General features: G+C 41.2%; 1 protein-coding gene across 1 annotated transcript in view; it reads right to left on the bottom strand.

The window, feature by feature from the left end:
- The window catches only part of dennd6b (DENN/MADD domain containing 6B), a 110,661-nt gene that overhangs the window by 78,566 nt on the left and 17,488 nt on the right, over positions 1–14,607 (bottom strand). Inside the window, exons 3-4 of the mRNA XM_043713204.1 lie at positions 2,802–2,971; positions 828–930 (exon numbers count right to left, since the gene is read on the bottom strand). Of these exons, the coding sequence (XP_043569139.1) occupies positions 828–930; positions 2,802–2,971 (273 nt within the window). The remainder of the gene's footprint in view (positions 1–827; positions 931–2,801; positions 2,972–14,607) is intronic.

The following is a 14,607-nucleotide window of genomic DNA, read 5'->3' as shown; positions in this document are numbered from 1 at the left end:
AAAATTTAGCTATACATAAAGAATCTTACAGTTAGTGCCCTTCTCACTACCAGCCAAACTACATTTTGGTGCTTGTTGGAACGTTCTAGCAGAGGCATTCTGACAAATAGCTTTGACATTCTGCTCAGGGAACTATGCATCAGGATATACCTTCTCCTTTCCCCGCAGGGCCTAAAGGATGTTATGTGCTGACCATTGCTTGATAGACTTGTGGTCAAAGAAGTTTTCCTTTACAAAGTTTTCCATGAGAGACAAGTGATACAGAACGGTCCAACTACTTGGAGCATTGGGTGGTAAGGAGGCCAGGCCCATCCTTTGTAACATCAGGAATGGATAGAACTTCAATATATTGTGACACTTGGTATTTGCATGTGGAGGGTCTATGCACAGCTTGATGCAGCCATATATAAAGGTGGCCATCAGGATGAGGGTAGCATTAGGTACATTCTTCCCCCTTTATCTAGAGATTTGTCTACGGTGTCCCACCAGAGATAATCCATCTTTGGCCTTCAGATGAAGTGGAAGATGGCTCAAGTGACTGCTGTGGTGTTGGCTGTGAATAGACCAGACCTGTGCCACATACAACAACAGAGTGCACCTCACACTGATGAGCAGGTTTTTATCTTCATTGGAGAAGGATCTGCCCAGTTTCTGCTCCATCTTAGCAGTCCCTCTGAACCAAATACCTGGCACCTTCAGAGAACCTGACCTGACAGTAAAGGGGATAAAAGATTGGTGGGCCTAATTCCAAAAGAATATGGTCTCAAATTTACCTTGGCTCATGAGGCCAGTTTGAAAGGATTGCAGATGTTCATGAGTCTGCGTACCGAAAGTGGATCTGAGCAGAAAACGATGACATCTTCCAAGTACAGGGAGACTTTGACATGTAGGCCTTCGCTGCCTGGAACGTCATCTCCCACATGCTCACATCTTGGATGTGATTCAGTGAAAAGCTCTACACAAACCAGGCAAGAGAGCCCTGTGTGATTCCAGATCTGATCAGGAAGTCTCCTGATTCCGACTCATTGATTGAGACTGCATTCCTAATATTGGTGTGGAGCAGTTGCAGCCAATTGCAGATTCCCTCCCAAAAGCCCATTTTGAAGAGCACATCCCTCGTGCAGGTGTGTGACATCCTGTCAAAGGCCTTCTCCTGGTCCAAGCTAATGAGGGGTGGGGTGGTCCACCCCACCCCATTCTTCACATAAGCAATCATATCCCTGAGGAGCTCAAAGCTCTCAGAGAGATGCCTGCCTGTTACAGCACAGGTTTGTTCGGGGTAAATCACTGCTCCCAGAGCAGCCCTGCTCCAGGTGGCAATTAGACAAAAGTTTATAATCCTCATTCGAAAGGAAGATTGGTTCCCTATGAAGGATGAAGCTACCTTTTCTCATGGATGCGTACATGCTACCTGCCTCAGACCACATCCTGACTGCAGTAACAATGGAGTGCTGAACTGCTAATGGTGCTGTCTTGTGGATGGCATTGTAATCCAGCATCCTGTTCAAGTAACTGACAACTGACCTCATGGCACCTTTTTAAATAGCAGAGAATTCTTTTGGTGTCCTCGTCAACATTCAATAAATACCACCAGAAATAATTATTTGCTAATTTAACACTTTGGTTGCTTGTGGGACATTACTGTATGTAAATTAGCCAACTAACTGAAACTTTGGAACATCCAGAATAGTGTAGGTAATAAATTAAGTTCAAGTTGTTTCTTCTTTCTTAGGGAGGTCAATGAATGGAAGTTTAAGAGGATGTAATTGTCACATAGTAGTAAAGGGTGGACTAATGAAATTCAAAAACCAGGAAAAGGAATGCACAACCTCAGTAAATTTTAATTGCATAGTATAATAGTACCCCAAATTGCAATCTAATTGCGACCACAACTTATTTTGAAAGCTAGCTAGTTAGACTAGTTCATCATTCTGTGTCTGACTTGAAACCTGACTTACATTTTCTACCTATCTTTCATTCCTCTTAATTTCTATCCTCATTTTCCTACTATCCATTTAAAAAAAACGAACAAAGGACTGCTGATCCTGAAAATCAGAAACAAAAACATAAATTGCTGGAAAATCTCCACAGTTCTTGCAGCATCTGTATAGAGAAAGCAGAGTTAATGTTTCAGTTTCACGAACCTTCTTCAGAACAATGCTGCCAGACCTGCTAGGTTTTTCCAGCAATTATTGTTTCTGTTTCTACCATTCAGTTACTGACATGAATTGCTCTCTCAAATTCCCAAACATTGGACATGCCTATTTTGATTAGATCAATACCAGTGGTGAAGGATTTCCCCAATATCACTGAGCAGGGAATCGGCCCTACATCAACCTTTTTATCTGAACAAGCATTGCTAATATTGCAATTTGAATCTAATATTGGTTCAATTAGACTAAGACACTAAAGCATAAAATTATCTACCTCAACCAGTGTGCCCTACAATACCCATAGTCAGTCTATCGACTAACTCCAGTGCTACCCAGGTGTGACCAAGGCAGTAGAATACAGCCAAAATCAGCATATATTTGTGAATTGCTTTCTTGCCAGAACTCCAGGTCCTTTCTCTTTTATTTTACAGTATTTTTGGAACTTTAGTCTTTTTAAAAAAATTTCAGACCTTAAAGAGTAGATGCTCTCAATATAAATAGACGAATAATCGATGCTTATGTCAAAACTAGAAATGATAAATGTTTGGTTTGAGAGAGCTATTCTCATCAGTCCTCGTGCTGATATACAAATTCCTGCTTTCTTCCCAAACCGATCATTAATTCAAATACTTCTGATATGAAAATCACAAGAAATAACAGCATAAAGTACAGAAGTAAATATATTTCAGGATGGAATAGAATGATTCGCATGAGAACAATTTACTACAAAAGGTCATTAAGGAGAAAGTCTGCCTTCCTTCTGTAGATTTCTTACCAGAGTAGGAATCTGGAAAGGACAGGTAGCAGATGCTGGTTTTCTGAAAACAAAATTAAAAGTAGAGAGGAAGAAACAAATCTGAAATTAGTGCAAGTGACTGGGATAAAATTGAATCAAGTGTTAAACTTTGAGATCTTTAAAGTAGCAAATGTCATTGCTTTAACAGATTAGAAAGGAATGCACAAATTGACCTTTAAGCCAACTATCACAAAACAGGTAATAAGACTGGCTTCCTACCAAGTGAAAATTAAAGGAATGTTCAGCATATACCAAAAAACATTGAACTGAAGTTCATTTTTAAGCATTAGTCAGAATTTAACATTTCTTCATCAATTGCTTCCACATTTAGTTAAATCGGGCAGAAATTATTCTGACATGTATCATTTATCAAGAAGGCAATATGTTTTACATAAGAACTAGGAGCAGGAGTCAGCCATCTGGCCCGTCGAGCCTGCTCCACCATTCAATACGATTATGGCTGATCTTTTCGTGGCCTCAGTTCCACTTACTGCCCTCACACCCTTACCCTGAATTCCTTTACTGTGCAAACAAATTATCTTGCTTTTAAAAACATTTACTAAGGAAGCCTCAACTACTTTACTGGGGAGGGAATTCCATAGATTCACAACCCTCTGGGTGAAGAGGTTCCTTCTCAATTCAGTCCTATATTTTGTCCTGCTCCCCCTAATTTTGAGGCTATACCCTCTTGACCTAGTTTCACTCGCCAGTGGAAAAATCCTCTCTACTTCTACCTTATCTGTTCCCTTCATAAATTTATAAGATCCCCCTCATCCTTCTAAATGCCAATGGATATAATCCCAGTCTACTCAGTTTCTCCTCATAAACCACCTCCTTCAAATCTGGAGTCAGCCTCGTGAACCTCCTCTGCACCCCCTCCAGTGCTGGTACATCCTTTCTCAAGTTAGGAGACCAAAACTGCATATAGTACTCCAGGTGTGTCCTCACTTGCACCCTGAACAGCTGCAACATAACCTCCCTGCTTTTCAACTCAATCCCTTTAGCAATGAAGGACAACACTCCATTTGCCTTCTTAATTATCTATTGCACCTGCAGATCAACCTATGTAAATTGTGAATAATTGCAGTTCCAATACTAATCCCTGAGGCACACCATTAGTCATTGATTGCCAACCAGAAAAGCACTCATTTATCCCCGCTCTTTGCTTCTTGTTAACCAATCCTCTATCCATGCTAATATATTGACCATAATGCCATGCATCTTTATGTTATGCAGCAGTGTTGTGTTTTGTTTTCATATAGCTTTATAAGCTGCTGTCCAGCTAAATGGATAAAACATGATTTCTTATAAGGCCTCCTGAGATATTAAAGGGTCAATTTGCTCTGCTGACCTGCAGAAAATTGGATGTCCCGAGGCAAGGGTGGGATGTCTCCATCTTACAGGTAGAATGTAAGGAATTTACATTCCCATTCCTCGCCATTCAGAGCCATTTGCATGGCTATTTCCTAGTTATTCAGATTAAAAGAATTATATTATCATCACCTATACAGAAATCAATAAGAACATTGCAGTTGGAGTTCTAACTACTGCCTGCAGTTAAAAAAAATCACAACAGATTTGGCCATTAAGGGATGATTTATATTACATTGTTTCTGGAGATGATCAGGTCAATAGACAATAGGTGCAGGAGTAGGCCATTCAGCCCTTCGAGCCTGCACCACCATTCATTATGATCATGGCTGATCATCTTCAATCAGTATCCTGTTCCTGCCTTATCTCCATAACCCACGATTCCACTATCCTTGAGAACTCTATCCAACTCTTTCTTAAACGAATCCAGAGACTGGGCCTCCACTGCCTTCTGGGACAGAGCATTCCACACACCCACCACTCTCTGGGTGAAGAAGTTTCTCCTCATCTCTGTCCTAAATGGCCTACCCCTTATTTTTAAGCTGTGTCCTCTGGTTCAGGACTCACCCATCAGCGGAAACATGTTTCCTACCTCCAGAGTGTCCAATTCTTTAATAATCTTATATGTCTCAATCAGATCCCCTCTCAGTCTTCTAAACTCAAGGGTATACAAGCCCAGTCGCTCCAATCTTTCAACATAAGATAGTCCCGCCATTCCAGGAATTGACCTCGTGAACCTACGCTGCACTCCCTCAATAGCCAGAATGTCTTTCCTCAAATTTGGAGACCAGAACTGCACACAATACTCCAGGTGTGGTCTCACCAGGGCCCTATACAGCTGCAGAAGCACCTCTTTGCTGGGAACACTATAGTACGAGTACTATAGATGGATCAGTTTCCATACATTTATCCACATTAAACTGCATCTGCCATGCATCTGTCCACTCACCTAACCTGTCCAGGTCACCCTGTAATCTCCTAACATCCTCATCACATTTCACCCTGCCACCCAGCTTTGTATCATCAGCAAATTTGCTAATGTTACTATTAATACCATCTTCTATATCATTAATATATATTGTAAAAAGCTGCAGTCCCAGCATTGATCCCTGCGTTACCCCACTGGTCACCGCCTGCCATTCCGAAAGGGAGCCATTTATCACTACTCTTTGTTTCCTGTCAGCCAACCAACTTTCAATCCAAGTCAGTACTTTGCCCCCAACACAACGCGCCCTACTTTTGCTTACTAACCTACTATGTGGGACTTTATCAAAGGCTTTCTGAAAGTCCAGGTACACTACATCCACTGGATCTCCCTTGTCCATCTTCAGAGTTACATCCTCAAAAAATTCCAGAAGATTAGTCAAGCATGATTTCCCCTTCATAAATCCATGCTGATTCTGACCTATCCTGTTACTGCTATCCAGGTGTGTCATAATTGCATCCTTTATAATTGACTCCAGGATCTTTCCCACCACTGAGGTCAGACTAACTGGTCTATAATTTCCTGCTTTCTTTCTCGCTCCTTTCTTAAAAAGTGGTACAACATTAGCCACCCTCCAATCTGCAGGAACTGATCCTGAATCTATCGAACTCTGGAAAATAATCACCAACGCATCCACAATTTCTAGAGCCACCTCCTTCAGTACCCTGGGATGCAGACCATCAGGCCCCGGAGACTTATCAGCCTTCAGACCTAACAGTTTCTCCAACACCAATTCCTGGCAAATATAAATTCCCTTCAGTTCAGGTCCTTCAGCCACTATTACCTCTGGGAGATTGCTTGTGTCTTCCCTAGTGAACACAGATTTGAAGTACTAATTCAACTCTTCTGCCATTTCTTTGTTCCCCACAATATATTCCCCTGTTTCTGTCTTCAAGGGCCCAATTTTAGTCTTAACCATTTTTTTCCCTTTCACATACCTAAAAAAGCTTTTACTATCCTCCTTTATATTATTGGCCAGTTTACCTTCGTACCTCATTTTTTCTCTGCGAATTTCCTTCTTAGTAATCCTCTATTGTTCTTTAAAAGCTTCCCAGTCCTCCGTTTTCCCACTCATCTTTGCTATGTTACATTTTTTCTCTTTTGACTTTATATGTTTCTTAACTTCTCTAGTCAGCCACAGCCACCCCTGTCTCCTCATACGTTCTTTCTTCCTTTTTGGAATGAACTGATCCTGCAGCTTCTGCATTATACCCAGAAATATCTGCCCTTGTTCCTCCACTGTCATCACTGCTAAGGTATTGCACCATTGAACTTTGGCCAGCTCCTCCCTCATAGCTCCATAGTTCCCTTTATTCAACTGAAATATTGTCACTACCGATTGTACCCTCTCCCTTTCAAATTGCAGATTGAAGCTTATTGTATTATGGTCACTACCTCCTAATGGCTCCTTCACTTCGAAGTCCCTGATCAATTCTGGTTCGTTGCACAATACCAGATCCAGAATTGCCTTCTCCCTGGTAGGCTTCAGCACCAGCTGTTCTAAGAATCCATCTCTGAGGCAATCCACAAAGTCTCTTTCTTGAGGTTCAATACGATCCTGATTCTCCCAGTCTACCTGCATGTTGAAATCCCCCATAACAACTGTAGTAACATCTTTGCGACAGGCCAATTTCAGCTCCTTATTCAACTTACACCCTACATCCATACTACTGTTTGGGGGCTTGTAGATAACTCCCAAGAGGGTCTTTCTACCCTTAGAATTTCTCAGCTGTATCCATACTGACTCTACATCCCCTGACTCTAGGTCTCCCCACGCAAGGGACTGAATATCATCCCTTACCAACAGGGCCACCCCACCCCCGCTGCCCGTCAGTCTGTCCTTACGATAGCACATGTAGCCTTGAATATTCATTTCCCAGGCCCTGTCCACTTGAAGCCATGTCTCAGTTATCCCCACAATATCGTAGCTGCCAATTTCCAAAAGAGCCTCAAGCTCATCCATCTTATTTCTAATACTTTATGCATTCATATATAGTATTTTTAATTTGTTACTTTTAAACGTAGCTGTGAGTTGCAGTAGCAAACCTGCCTGCCAGAATGCTGGCCCCCAATCTATTAAGGTGCAAACCGTCTCTTTTGTATAATTTATGCTTACCACAAAACATACCCCAGTGATCCAAGAATTTAAATCCTTGCTTCCTGCACCAGTTCCCCAGCCACACATTCAAGTCCATTATCTCCCTGTTCCTGGCCTCTCCAGCCCGAGGAACTGAAAGCAAACCAGAGATAACCACTCTGGACGTCCTGCTTTTCAGCCTTCTTTCTAGTTCTCTGAAGTCCTGCTGTAGTATGTTCCTCCTCTTCTTCCTGACATCATTTGTGCTGACATGTACCACCACCTCTGGCTCTTCACCTTCGCCCTTGAGGATTTCCTGCACTCTGTCTGCGATGTCCTTAATCCTGGCACCAGGAAGGCAACACACTACCCTTAAATACCGCCTGTTGCCACAGAAACCCTGTTCAGTTCCTCTCACTATGGAGTCCTCTATCACCACAGCTCTGTGCGACGTCTGGCTCCTTGGCTCTGCCTCCACGCCAACGTTGATTGACAGACCTGACCGCCTCACGGACTGGCAGTGTCATCTGTCTCTACTGTTTCCAAAAGATTCAACTTGTTCCTGACAGGTACTTCCCCTGCGGTCTCTTGCACCGGTCTCCTCTCTGCGTTCCTCATCGTCTTCTCTCTCCTGCTCTCTTCTGGTATGGTCGGTGTAATAACCTCGCTGAAGGTCCTGTCCAGACAGATCTCATTCTCTCGGATGAGCCCAAGGTCCTCGAGTTCTTTATTCAGTGCTGCAATATGCTCAGTCAGTCACTGCACTGTGTCTTGAGTGGCATGTGACTATGGGGGAATTGGCTGGGAGTTGTCTTGTGGGCATTACTGACTGCAATGTAAAGATTTGTATAAAGGAAGAACTGGTTCCTTTGTTCAGAGAGAGATCTTTGACATGGCTCCGCAAGCCCTGCAAAATGTGTTAAAGGGTTCCTCCAGAAAGTTTGTACTGTAATGTGCTGTGCTTAATAAAACTTTGGTTTTTCACAGAAGTTGGCATGTTGCAGTTGCATCAAGTATGTAAGAATCTCAAAGAAAAAGAACCTAACGCACCTTCCCAATCTGTTTCTACTTGAAGAGCTTGCAGTGGATGACTCTGTTTTCCCCAGTGGGAAATGCCTGTCTCTACTTGACTGGGTCTATGAGCATGCATTCACTTGCAGGGATCAACTTGCATTCTAGTATTTGTTCCAAAGCACTCTCTCCTACCTTCCATCTCCCAATAACAATCACTTTAAAAGAAAAAATGATGCAAATAATAGATTAAGTAGAGAAAATACCAAATCAGTCAAGATTGAATGCAGTTTTTCTATGAATACCATTCAGAATTAACCATTCAGAACTACCAAATTGCAGAATCACAATACAAAAGAAGGGGATAGCGGGGAAGATCATGTAATCCATTGTGTCTGCTCTTTAAAAAGAGGTAATCATTATGTTCCACTTCTCTGCTCTTGTCCCACAAGATGACAAATTTCTACACAAGCATTTTCCAAACCTCTTTTGCAAGTTATTATTGAATCTGGTTCCATTCATCATTCTTCTAGGGATCATTCCAGATCATGACAATTTCTCATCTCATCTCTGATTCTTTGACTGATCACTTGATATCTGTGTTCTTGTGAGTGACCCTTCTGCCATTGGAAAAATTCTGATTTATTCTGTCAGAATCTTGATTTTAGAAATCTCAAACATATCACCACTTAATCTTTTCCGGTCAATCTGCATATTTCTCGTTTCTCTAAAGCCTCTCATTGCAAATACAATTCTAGTAAATCTCCTCTCTCCCTTCTCTAAGGCCTTAACAGCTTTCCTGAAGTATGGATGGCCAGAATTGGACCAAAACTCTCACTGGGTCATAACCAGGCTTTATAAATAATTGCTTTTGCACTCCAGTCAAAGAAATTATAAAAATGATGTAGTACAGAAGGGGGTCATTCAGCCCATCTTGTCCATGCTGACCCAAGGATCATAGAACCCCTTGGATGTGGAAACAGGCCATTCAGTCCATTGAGCAGACATTGATTGTCCAAATAGCATCCCGCCGCACCCCCCCCACCCCACCCTATCCACGTAACCAAGCATTTTCCATGGTTAATCCACCGAGCCTACACATCCCAGGACACTATGGGCAATTTAGCATGGCCAATCCACCTAACCTGCACATCTTTGGACTGTAGGAGGAAACCGGAGTATCTGAAGGAAACCTATTCAGACACAGGGAGAATGTGCAAACTTCTCTCACACACACAGTCATCAGAGGCTGGAATTGAACCCAGGTCCCTGATGCTGTGAGGCAGCGGTGCTAACTGAGCCACCATGCTGCTCACAAAGATACCCAGATGTCCTTTCTAATCCCATCTTATCCACAGGCCATTGACCTACAGTTTTCAGTACTTAAGAGCAGATCCATGGACGTTGTGGAACAGTTTAGGGTCTCTACCTCCACTACTAAGTCAGGCACTATACTCCATGTAAAAAACGTTTTTCCTCACATCTCCCCTAATCCTTCTGCCACTTAGTTCAAAAATCTGTGTCATAGATTCAAGCGGTCTTCCAAGGGAAACAGGTTCCTCCCGTCTACTCTCTCTCCCTCTCAATTTTGGATACCTCAATCAGGTCACCACTCAGCCTTTGCTAATACATGGAAAACAACTCCAACCTCTTCAATCTCTCCTTGTAGCTCCAATTCTCCAGCCCAGGCAACATTTCAGTAAATCTAATCTGCACTCTCTCCAGAGCAATCCTGTAATGTAGTGACCACAAATCCAGTTGTGACCACACCACAGTTTCATCACTGTATCCCTACGTTTGTATTCTGTATCACTGCCAATGAAGAACAGCACTCCATAAGCCACCTTTACAACAGTGTCGACCTATTCTGCTACATTTAGGGATCTATGCACTCACCAAGATCTCCCATGTCATCTACCCCTCTCAGTATGTTCCATTTACTGTATTGTTATTCCCTTTTACAGTTTGACCTCTCTAAATGCATTACCTAACATTTATCAGAGTTGAACTTCATCACTTTCCTGCTCATTCCATCAACCCATGTCATTTTAGAGCATACAGCTATCCTCTACACAGCCAACTGTTGTGTTGTTGCAAGTTTACCAATTGTGCTCCCCATGTTCAAGTCCAAATCAATAATGTATAAAACAAATAGCAACCCTCCCAAAACTGAGCCTTGCGAAACACCACTTGAAACAACTTTCCATTCGTAGGACAGCTAACGACTTTTATCCTTTGTTTCTTGTTACTAAGCCAATTTTGGATTCATTGCAAACATTGTCCTGTATCCCTCGGCTTTTACCTTTTTAACCTGTTTGCCATATAGGACCTTGTCAAATGCCTTACTAAAATCCATGTGGACAATGCCCATTGCACTACCCTTATCAATCCTTGTCACTCGCTCAAAGAATTCAATCAAATTTGTAAGGCATGACCTTCCCTTACCAAAGCCATGCTGATAATCCCTGACTAGTCCATGCCTTTCTAAGTTTATCCGATTTCTCAGAATTGATTCCAACAATTTGTTCACAACTGAAGACTAACTGGCATATATTATTTGGCAAGTCCTTTGTACCCTTTTAAACAACAGAACCACATTTTTATTCACCTCGTCCTATGACACTTCATCTGTGTCCAGCAAAGATCAGAAAATAATCCTCAGAGCATCTGCTATTTCCTCTCTGACCTCCTTCAATCTCCGAGGGAACAATCCACTTGGCTCCGGCAGCTTATCCACTTGTAAAGATTCCAACTCCTAAAACACTTCCTCTCTTGTTATGATTATTTTGTCCAATATTTTAGTACTCTTTTTGGATTGCTACATCCATATCATCCCTTTCCTTTGTGAATACAGAGATAAAATTTCATTTAAAATTCTTCTCATATCCTCTCCATCTTGATACAAGTTCCCTTCATCTCTGACAGCTTTCACTTTTTCCTTAACTATCCTTTTGCTCTTTATACACTGGTAAAACATGTTTGGACTTTCCTTTATCTTGTTTGCTAATATTTTTCATGCCCTCTTTTTGATTTCCCCATTTCTTTTTTTTTTAAAACTTGATGCTTGTACTTACTATATTCCTCTGCAGAGTTGAATTTTTTTGTGACTAATATAAGCTCTCTTTTTCTGTGTAATCTTCCTTGTATTTTTCTAGACAACCATGGAAGTCTAGATTTGGCAGTACCATTCTTATTTTTGGAGGGGATATGTCTGCTTTGCACCCTAAGGATCTCACTTTCATGCCTTTCACTTGTTTACCACAGATTTATCCTTTAGCTGTCCTGTCCAGTTCACCTCAGCCAAATCATTTCTCAGTTTGTCAAGTATTCCTGGTGCATGTCCGCCCTCTACCAAAATAATACTAAATACAAGCAGATTATGATCAGTATCATTGACATAGTTGCCCACTGTCACTTCATCCATTTGCTCATCTTTATTTCCTAAAACTAAATATAAATTTGCATCTCCTTTCATTGGGCTTGTCACATTGTTTTAAACAATTTCCTGGACATAGTACATGAATGTTTCACCCTCAATACCCCTTACATCAGTTGAATCCCAGTTGATATTGGGATAGTTAAAGTGTCTGCCTATTATTGCCCTGTTATTACTCCAGGTAGAAGAACACACATAGATCAATTTCTATCTCCCTCTCACTATTTGGGGGTCTGTAGTACAATCCCAGTAGTGACTGCCCCTTTTTTTTTTAAATTCCTAAGATTAACCCAAAAAGCCTCATTTGTTAACTCATTTCGTATACCACCCCTTCCCACAACTGAAACACATTCTTTAACTAATCTTGTTATATCCCTTTTTCTTTGTTACCCACACTATCCTGCCTGAAGAATCCACATATATCCAGGGATATTGAGCTGATAACAGATTAATGATTTACTTTCCTAAATTAAAAGCCTTCTAAACTTATCCTGCCACCTTTAGAGATTTGTGTGTACATAGCTCCAAAACTTCCTACTCCTGCACTCTCTTTCATTCACATGGTCTATCTTCTTTTAATCTGACAAAATGCATCACTTCACACTCCCAGGTTCCAATATGGAGTGCTGAGAACTGCAGAAGAGTTATTAATTTCAATTTTAAGACAGCACCATTATCATCAGTTTAAAAAAAACTTCAATAAATGAAAATGGAATCCCCAGCTTCTTTTAAAATAGTTCAATCAAGTGAAATTCTGCCTATTTTTAACTACATTCTATATCAAGTTCACAACATAGGTCAGGAAAGACCTTGGTCTCATTCAATTCCAATGCTGCCCAGTTGCCCTTTATAATAATTAAAAGTTTATTAAATTAATTGAATGGTCTGACTTCAAGTATCCTTTCTGGAAATGTCAAGTCTGAAGGTAACAGAGACATGGATTACACCTTCAGCATTAGATAGAATACACTAATGGAGGAGACCAGAAATATTATAGGATGTGGAAGAAGGCAGTTTCTGTGCTGAAGAGAATCGTGGAATCAGAATAAAAATTTGAATCAAAATGAGATATTGAAACTTAAAGTAGTCTGTTTCAGGGAAGGAAATTGGACAAGAACTTGTGCTGGAACTCAAGCTAATTATTTACTTCCGACTTGGAGATTGAATTGGGGGAATGGAAGTCTTGGATGAGCAACAGAGAATCACAGAATCTCTACAGTGTGGAACATGGAGTCCACACTGACCTTCTGAAGAGCATTCCACTCAGGCTCACCCCCCTACCCTATCCTTGTAACCCTGCATATCCCTAGACACTGTAGGCAATTTAGCATGGCCAACCAACTAATCTGCACATCTTTGGACTGTGGGAGGAAACCGGAGCACCCTGAGGAAGCCCATGCAGATATGGGAAGAACGTGCAAACTCCAAACAGACGACACTGGAATCAAATCCACATCCCTGGCACGGTTCGGCAACAGTGCAAATAACTGAGCCACCATAACGCCATAAATGTCACACAAGCTGCCTGAGAATACAAGTAGTGCCGGAGTCAAGAGAGACAATACAGGGATAAAGCTTGGCATTGCTAGAGGAAAATCAGAAGCTGACCATATATCTGCAAATGATATTTTATGTAATTGAAGCAGAGAATGGAACTTATGTTTGTATCCTTGGGGACTCCTGAAGTTACTGTGTGGGTGTGCAATGAGAAATAAAGCAAGAGAGACTATAATTAGATAGGCAAGAAAGGAACCAAGGTGGACCATCGAGAACAGCCATTTGAAGAGAATGAAATGATCCACCATATTCGGGATGGCATAGTGATCAAGAAGGAATAATGGAGCACGATCGCATACATAAAGAATGCAAGTCACGCCCTTGGATATTCCAATATGATGGGAGAAAGCAGAATCCTGATTGGAGTAATTTAAATTGGTATTCCAGGAAGAATGAGAAGCAATTACCAGACTTAGCTGTAATAACAGAAACCTGGATACAGACCAGATGTAAATATAAACTACGCATATCTAACTATCAGGACATCAATATTACTAAGTTGAATGAGGAGTGATCACATTGAAACTTATGAAATGCTTAAAAGAGTGAAATAGTTTAAGATGCTTCCTCTAATTGAGAGTTTAGAATAGGGGGGTACAATTTAAAATCACAGGGCTACAACTTAGGACTGACATCATAATTTTCTTTTACTCAGAGGGCTTTAATTCTTCAGAATTCTCTACCCAGAAGACTCTGGAATAAGTTTAAGGTAGAGATTGATAGGGTTCAATTAACCAGTGGCATATAGAGTTATTGGATGTGGTGGATATAAGGCATTCAAAGGTTTGACCAGTCATGATCTTAGTGAATAGCAGGGCAGGTTCAACAGACCGAATGGTCTATTCCTGTACGAATTTTCCTGTGTCTCATTTGAGATTCTGCGTAAAAGACTCCTTTTTCAAGCACATGTTAGTCAGCCTACAATGGTAAATGTGATGCTGGTTTTGGATAAGGATGAGAAGCCAAATGTGCACAAGCACCTTGAGAATTATAATCGTAGTGAACCAGTTGGAAAGTGAAAAAGAAATTGTACAAATCAAGATCAGACTTGCCAATTCTTAGAAAGATGGGAAGTAAAAGAGCTGAGATGAGGTGAAAGGAGAAATTGGCACAGATTTCCAGTGCGAGCAGCAGCGAAGGTAAGACCGTTTGGTTTTAAAAGTGCTTACCGGTAGCGGACAGCGGTGTTTTTTTTTTCTTTCACTCTCTCTTCACAGAAAG

Source organism: Chiloscyllium plagiosum, chromosome 23, assembly GCF_004010195.1.
Source record: "Chiloscyllium plagiosum isolate BGI_BamShark_2017 chromosome 23, ASM401019v2, whole genome shotgun sequence".
Lineage (NCBI taxonomy): Eukaryota > Metazoa > Chordata > Chondrichthyes > Orectolobiformes > Hemiscylliidae > Chiloscyllium > Chiloscyllium plagiosum.
The sequence above is the reverse complement of the archived record's forward strand: the minus strand, read 5'-3'. Positions and strand labels throughout refer to the sequence as shown.